Here is an 8,258-nt window from a genome sequence, read left to right on the forward strand (position 1 = left end):
GGATTATAGGTACTGTGGAATATAAGTACCAGAGAACATAGGTACTGTGGAATATAAGTACCAGAGAACATAGGTACATGGAACATGGGTACCAGGGATTATAGGTACTGTGGAATATAAGTACCAGAGAACATAGGTACTGTGGAATATAAGTACCAGAGAACATAGGTACATGGAACATGGGCACCAGGGAACATAGGTACTGTGGAATATAAGTAAAGGAGAACATAAGCACATGGAACATGGGTACCAGAGAACATAGGTACTGTGGAATATAAGTACCGGAGAACATAAGTACATGGAACATGGGTACCAGAGAACATAGGTACTGTGGAATATAAGTACCGGAGAACATAAGTACATGGAACATGGGTACCAGGGAACATAGGTACTGTGGAATATAAGTACCGAAGAACATAGGTACATGGAACATGGGTACCAACGATTGAAAGTACGGGGTTAACTAAGAATGACCCAGAGAACATTTTAATGTCACTCAGGAGTACATTTTGTTTGTTTTAATTTTAATGTTTCTGCTGCTTTGAGAACAGAGCAGCTCTGAATCTGCAGCCGGCTCTTATTTGCATCCTCAACAGTATTTTCCATTTTACAACAGAAGCAAAACAAATGTTGTCCTCTGAAGGACGGTCCTGTTGGAAGAATCTCTGAGTTAAATGGTCTGATGTGTTTTTATGTCTTTYAGAACCAGTTCTTCATCAGCTGTGCAGACAACAAACACGTCTTCAACAAGATCGGAGATGCCATCGCCTCGCGCATCATCCGGGCCCACAGGTGTTAAACTCATAACATCTGTAAACAAACTGTGTGTTCAGGATTATCTTACACTCAGTCCCTGAAACTGGGTGGATGATATTTGAACAGTTTGCTCTCATGGAAACAAAGCAGCACAAACCTGACCTGGTTTCTGCAGGAGAAACCATTCAGAGCAGTTTTTATGAATATTGGTTCCWGCTCTTCCATGAGGACTCTAAAGACCGGCTGAGAGACATAGTCCTGGGTCTTCCTCTGGGTCTCCCATCAGTTAAACACATCCAGAACTCATTCCAGAGAATCAAACTGATTAACACACATTTATAAAACAAATCTTTTACCAAYTTTTAAACATCAGTTATTCCACATTGGTTCACATCTGGTGTTCCACAAGGTTGAGTTCTCGGGCAGGATACAGTTTGTAAYTTACATCCTGGCTCCTGGGCCAACATTTGTGGGATTTAAATAAAAAACCTTTAACTTAGTTTACTTGAATATTGCCTGGTTTCTACAGATGGAGTTTTAGAAGCGTTGAAACTTTTTGTTCCGTCCTCTCCAGGGTCCATCTTTGTCATTTTGCCATTCCTCATTTACCTGAACCGTTTTTTGTCAGATGAGTTCRTGGCTGGAGTATTTGTTGAGGATGACTCCCAGCTACTATCACCTTGAATTTTAGCTCAATATGTGTAAAATTAGCCRTTATAGCGTTGTAATATGTTTCACATAATAAAACAAAATACCAGTCAGCAAAAGTCCTGTCAAAAACGAGACGTTTTGCCTTTGTTTCAGAGGACAAACATCTTTAAACCTTTTGTAGGACAGGAAATGAATCCTAGTTTTGTCTGAGATGAAGTGTTTTGCACACCACTCAGTAAAGCAGATCCTCTCTGTGTTTTGTTTTAGGGAAGGTAAAAAGTACCGTGTTTACGTGGTGACGCCTCTGTTGCCAGGCTTTGAAGGAGACATCAACACCGGCGGAGGCACCGCCATCCAGGCCGTCATGCACTTTAACTACAGGTGTGTTTGGACCCAGAGTGTCTCTGTTTGCATTCACATGTGAGGACCCTGAAGTCCACATATTCCTTTAGTAAACACGCCAACGCTCATTCTTCTGTCCCTCTCTGCAGAACCATGAACCGAGGAGAGTACTCCATCATCTCCCAGCTGAAGAGAGAAAGTAAGTCACAACTGAAGAGAACATCTCAGCTCCTCCTGGAAACAACAAATTCCAGCCTGTCTGGTTTGGATAAACAGAAACAAGCCTCCCTCAGCAGCAGAACTCTGTTTTACATGGCTGTGGAGGAATTTTGGCCCACTTGAGGTTTCTGCTCAGCTCTGCAGGGTTTTTATGTGATAGAAATCCTTTGCATTTCATTTTGTTCCTGAGCTTCAGATCAAATCAAAGCTGAAACTTTTACAGTTAAAACTTTTTAGCATAAAGATCAAGTTGCTCAGTTTGTATTATGTGCAAGTTTACACTTCAAATCTGGTAGAATTCAGTCCTTTTCCTGATTCTAATGTCTGGCTCTGGTTCCAGTGGGAGATCAGTGGATGAACTACATCTCCATCGCTGGTCTGAGGACTCACGCTGATCTGGAGGGAAAACTGGTGACCGAGCTCATCTACGTCCACAGCAAGATGCTCATTGCCGACGACAACACTGTCATTATTGGTAAACATGTCATTATTGGTAAAAACCATCATTATTGGTAAAAACCATCATTATTGGTAAAAACCATCATCAATGGTAAATGCCATCATCATTGGTAAATGCCATCATCAATGGTAAATGCCATCATTAATGGTAAATGCCATCATTAATGGTAAACGCAATTATTAATGGTAAACACCATCATTGGTAAACAACATCATTGGTGAACACCATCATTATTGGTGAACGCCATCATTATTGGTGAACGCAATCATTAATGTTAAACGCAATCATTAATGTTAAATGCCATCATTAATTGTAAAAGCCATCATAAATGCTAAAACACCATCATTAATGGTGAACGCCATCATCATTGGTAAACACCATCATTAATGGTAAACGCCAACCATCATTAATGGTAAACGCCATCAGTAATGGTGAACGCCATCATCATTGGTAAACACCATCATTAATGGTAAACACCATCATCATTGGTAAACACCATCATTAATGGTAAACGCCAACCATCATTAATGGTGAACGCCATCATCATTGGTAAACACCATCATTAATGGTAAACGCCAACCATCATTAATGGTAAACGCCATCAGTAATGGTGAACGCCATCATCATTGGTAAACACCATCATTAATGGTAAACGCCAACCATCATTAATGGTAAACGCCATCATCATTGGTAAACACCATCATTAATGGTAAACACCATCATTAATGGTAAATGCCATCATTAATGGTGAACGCCATCAGTAATGGTAAACACCATCATTAGTGGTAAACGCCATCATTAATGGTAAACGCCATCATCATTGGTGAACGCCATCATCATTGGTGAACGCCATCATCATTGGTGAACGCCATCATTATTGGTAAACTCTATCATTACTTGTAAACGTGTCATTATTGGTAAACTCCGCCCTCAAACAGGAAGTATAGATGAAGAATGTTATTTGTCCATAAAGTTTATAAGTTGCAGTCAGAGTTTCTGCTGCCTCACTTCAGCCACATGTAAAACCTGGACATAATGAAGCTCTTTTTGGTCCCATGTGAGGAGCAGTGGCGCCCCCTGCTGGTGGTTTCTGTCCTCTGACGTATGTCATGTCCTCTGCACACCTGCAGGCTCGGCCAACATCAACGACCGCAGCATGCTGGGGAAGAGGGACAGTGAGGTGGCTGTGATCGTAGAGGACTGTGAGACGGTGGACTCGAGGATGGACGGGCAGCCATACCAGGCGGGAAAATACGCCCTGCGGCTCCGCCTCGAGTGCTTCAAGTACGGAAACAAAAAACAGATTTTTTTTAAAAACAGATTTGAACTAAAAGGATCCAGAAAGTTTGTCTCTTCTCTACATCAGTGTTTTTGTGTTTTTCCCACGCTCTCTCATGTGTTGGGTGTTTTTTCTCTCAGGATGATCCTCGGAGCGTACGCAGACCCGTCCATCAACATCTATGATCCGATCAGTGAATATTTCTACAAGGAGGTGTGGATGGTGACCTGCGCTCGGAACGCCTCCATCTACCAGAAGGTGAATCTGACCTCAAAGTTCAGCTGAACTCAGAGTTAAAATCTCTGAACTTCAGACAAATTTATTTATTTTATTATTTTAATTATTTTTATAACAATCTGCACCAGTTTTCACACGGAGAGTTCAGCCGTCAGGTTTCTAAAGGAAACAGAAGCTGCTGAAAGGAGTCTGAGACCAGATCTTGGTTTTCTCTCCAGGTTTTCCGGTGTCTGCCGTCCAGCGACGTGCGGAACCTGTCGGAGCTGGAGGTCTACCTGTCCAAACCTGCGCTGAACCGAGATGACCCGGCMCGGGCCCACGAGGAGCTGAAGAAGATCCGAGGCTTCCTGGTCCAGTTCCCTCTTCAGTTCCTTAGCGAGGAGAACCTTCTTCCTCCCCTCGGCTCCAAGGAGGCCATGGTCCCCATGGAGGTCTGGACCTGAGGAGTCCAGGCTGGACTTGTCGCAGACACTGATGCCATGTTGGAGATCCAAACCAGGACCAGTACTTTTTGTTTGTCCTGTTTTCTGAAGCGACTTGTGGTTGAACGGGTTATTTTGCCCTAAGCTGAGACTTGAAGGTGTTTTTAAATCTCTGGCTGTGATCAGATGACGGCAGGAGGTCGGAGAGGTTTGTTCATATCAACTGGACCTGACTGAAGATCTGAACCTGCCTGAGATCCGGTCTGGGTCAGGAAGACTAGAACCAGAAACACGTCAGGATTAAAATCCTGTTGATCCTAAAGACAGTGAAATAAGCTCTGAACTCGCTGAAGGAGGTTCTGATTTGTGCCAAAGAGTCTAGAAGTGACTTCAGCTCATCTTCCAGCTTTAGAGGAAGACCTGCCTGCAAGACCAAACCCAGGGCTTAACAACACAAAGAAGACACTACAGTCGAACAGGAAGGATGTAAAGTTTCTGTAAAACAAACGCTTCTTTAATTATTCGCTGCTGATCACATTCACTCATCTTCAAGAGGTTTTCACTAAAGCTGAGGGGTTTTTTTGTTCTCGGACCGGACCGGAGCGGATCGGACCGGAGCAGGAAKGTTCTGGGCCAATTCAAACAAACAATTTAATCAGAAGTTTCCATCTGAAGCTCGAGTTAAACTTTTAGTATTTAAACCTTTCTGTTTTCAGGCTGAAACGTGAACTTTCACTGAATTTTAAGACTTAAGATTTTATGTTTATGTGGATTTTCTCTGATCCACCAGGGTCCAAATGATCCAGAACCCTGACCCCACCTGGACCTCCGGCTTTTTGCCTCCATCAACGAGCTTCCTGCAGAAATTCACTCTTCTKAACCTGTCTGGATTCTTGAAACAARCCCGGCTTTAAATCAGAGTCTAAATTTATTAATCAGGTTAAGTTTAGAGCTTCAGGAAACTCGTTCCAGAAGAGGACTTCAGTCTTGTCCGTGTGGACCGCTGCAGGTCTCAGTCCAGTCTGGTGGTCCAGCAGGTTCTTGAGTCTTGGTGGAACCCGGGGGACAGATGAGTGCCATCCAACAGATCCTTAATGTTGACTGAGACAATCGACCTGCTGCAGTCAATCATGGTCACTAACAGGAAGCTATTATGCCTAGTCAAAATAAAAGATCTTCATTTAGATCAGAGAAAATTCACAATAAACTCAAACTTGGTTTTAAAACATTGTAAAATCTTCCCACCGTCTAAAACCAGCTGGARTTTACCTGAAAACCCCTGAACCAATCAGCTTCCTGTCTGCATGAACGACCCGCCCACCAGAACAAACACCTTCCTGGACCAGAGGGTTCATTCAGGRATCAGACCATGATCTTCTTCTTCTTCAGTCTCTGCTCTGTTCTCCTGTAAACACTACGCCACACGTGGGAAAACACTAAACGCAGCAGATCTGAAGAGGACAGAGAAGCAGACTGAAACAGGAAGTCAAAGTGCCAAAACGCCACGTTTCTCTCCGTCCTGACTCTGGGTTCAACATGACGCCTTAAAGAACCCGGCTCTGAAACTCTGCTCTGCTCTGATGCTTCACTCAAACTGTATTTATTCATCATTTCCTCCAAGGAACAAATCAGTTCTTCTCCCTAAAAGGAGCTCAAAACACACCTGAGCAAATATCAAAGAACTTCACCCTACATGAATTTAAAATGTGTTATTTAAAATATGAGAAACTTCAGAAAACTATAGAAGATATTTCTGTCATCRGTGCATGATTCCAGAGCTGTCCTCGCGTCAGAAAATAAGTTGATGTTAAAACGTGAGATTTGAAGAGAAACAGCAGCTGCAGTGGGTTTATTGGCCCCTGGGGGCAGCAGAGACACATAAAAACACAACTGTGCAGAAATAATGACAGTTTACAGAAGCAGGTAAATTATTATGTTTACATGCAAGAAGTTAGTTTTTTTCTCTCTAAGCTCATAGTGGAGCTGTTGTTACCTTTTAGCTGCTAACTTTTATAAAAGCTGCTTTCTGCAAAAATGAACCTAAAACAAGTTGAAGATTTCCACAGAATTATTTCATATAAAGAAGAATTTGATTCAGATATTGGTGCTAATTTTTATAAAACTGAGTTTTTAAACCTTTCAGCTTCATAACTTTACTGTGACTCAAATAAAAATGATTACTTTAATATTAAAGAAGAAACATTTAAAGTTTTCAGAGTTTTGTTTCTGCTGCCCTCTAGTGGTCAAACCAAACGTCCCTGCAAGTGTTCGGTGTTTCTGATGCATGTCTCCTGACCACCATGTGCCTGTCTGAACCTGAAACCTGTTGATCTTTGTGGAAGTGGGACTTGTTCTGCTTTTATTTTATTTCCTCCTCTACCTCTCTGTGTCTCTACTTCTTCTCAGAAACAGTTTTTTTTCTCTGAGCTGCAGAAGCTCAGATCTCTTCTGTTTCTCTGTGAAAAAGCACATTTTGCACAAAGTTTTTTTTTTGTTTTTTTGCGGCCTCGTCCTGAAGATGATCTACAGAATCACTGCATGTGTTGCTCTAAAGTTACTGAAAAAATAAAACTTATTAACATGAATAAAACAATCTGCTCATTTCTAAATTCAGGATGAATTTTWAAACTTTTTTTCYAGGTTTGAATCTGTTTTTATTCAGRTTGAGCCTCAGAGTTTCATGGKTTTTTTTTTTTGCAGATGGTGTGATTCTGTTTCAAACCATGACCTCCAGCAGGTCCCAGGGAGCCTCGCAGCTGAGATTAAGTCTGGACTCTGTCCTCTCTCTAACTACATCCATAAATCTCCTCTGGATCAGGATCCAGGTACTGAAGGGACCCGGGACAGACCCAGAACTCTGGAGGGGTCTTCTAGCCCCCCTGGTCTGAGCAGATCCTCCAGGAGGAGCTGGAGTCAGAGGTCTGGGTTTCCCTCTGCGACCCGACCACAGATCTGAGGAGGAAACTGGTTTTGTTGCACATTTTACCGCACGGTAAGATTTAATCTCAACTCTCCTGAGGATCAAATCAATCTTTAGGTTTGTCCTTCAAAATAAATGTGAAAGAACTTATTTTTATTTCACTTCATCAAATTTTCTCTTTAAAACAAAGTCAAYTTTATGATGGAGTATTAGGGCCACWCMAGATTTTCTTTTATTATTACGAGATTAAAGWCGCAATAGCGAATAAAGTCATAATATGAGATTAAAGTCATAATATTACGAGATTAGACATATTACAATATTAAAGTCGCAATTTTAAGAGATTAAAGTCATAATATGAGAATAAAGTTGTAATATTACGAGATTAAAGACGTAATTTTAGGAGATTAAAGTCATAATATTACGAGATTAGTCATATTATGAGATTAAACTTGCAATTTTATGACAGTCATAATATGAGAATAAAGTCATAATATTACGAGATTAAAGTCATAATATTATGAGAATAAAATCATAATATTATGAGAATAAAGTCATGATATTATGAGAATAAAGTCATAATATTATGAGAATAAAGTCATAATATTATGAGACTAAACTTGTAACATTACGAGAATAAAGTCGTAATGTTACGAGATTAAAGTCATAATATTATGAGAATAAAGTTGTAATATTACAAGAATAAAGTCGTAATATTACGAGAAGAAAGTCATAATATTCCGAGAATAAAGTTGTAATATTATGAAATTAAAGTCGTAATATTACGAGAAGAAAGTCATAATATTCCGAGAATAAAGTTGTAATATTATGAAATTAAAGTCGTAATATTACGAGAAGAAAGTCATAATATTCCGAGAATAAAGTTGTAATATTATGAAATTAAAGTCGTAATATTACGAGAAGAAAGTCATAATATTCCGAGAATAAAGTTGTAATATTATGAAATTAAAG

General features: G+C 40.4%; 1 protein-coding gene across 3 annotated transcripts in view; it reads left to right on the forward strand.

Moving 5' to 3' along the window:
• LOC106533758 (phospholipase D1) overlaps positions 1 to 6,951 on the forward strand; it is a 33,373-nt gene extending 26,422 nt beyond the window's left edge. For all 3 annotated transcript variants that reach the window (XM_014030192.1, XM_014030191.1, XM_014030190.1), the window contains exons 20-26: positions 704 to 792; positions 1,675 to 1,788; positions 1,899 to 1,948; positions 2,309 to 2,443; positions 3,559 to 3,712; positions 3,848 to 3,965; positions 4,163 to 6,951. In XM_014030192.1, the coding sequence (XP_013885646.1) occupies positions 704 to 792; positions 1,675 to 1,788; positions 1,899 to 1,948; positions 2,309 to 2,443; positions 3,559 to 3,712; positions 3,848 to 3,965; positions 4,163 to 4,387 (885 nt within the window). In that variant the 3' untranslated portion in view covers positions 4,388 to 6,951. The remainder of the gene's footprint in view (positions 1 to 703; positions 793 to 1,674; positions 1,789 to 1,898; positions 1,949 to 2,308; positions 2,444 to 3,558; positions 3,713 to 3,847; positions 3,966 to 4,162) is intronic.
• Positions 6,952 to 8,258: the final 1,307 nt, after the last annotated feature.

Source organism: Austrofundulus limnaeus, unplaced genomic scaffold, assembly GCF_001266775.1.
Source record: "Austrofundulus limnaeus strain Quisiro unplaced genomic scaffold, Austrofundulus_limnaeus-1.0 Scaffold1014, whole genome shotgun sequence".
NCBI classification, from domain to species: domain Eukaryota; kingdom Metazoa; phylum Chordata; class Actinopteri; order Cyprinodontiformes; family Rivulidae; genus Austrofundulus; species Austrofundulus limnaeus.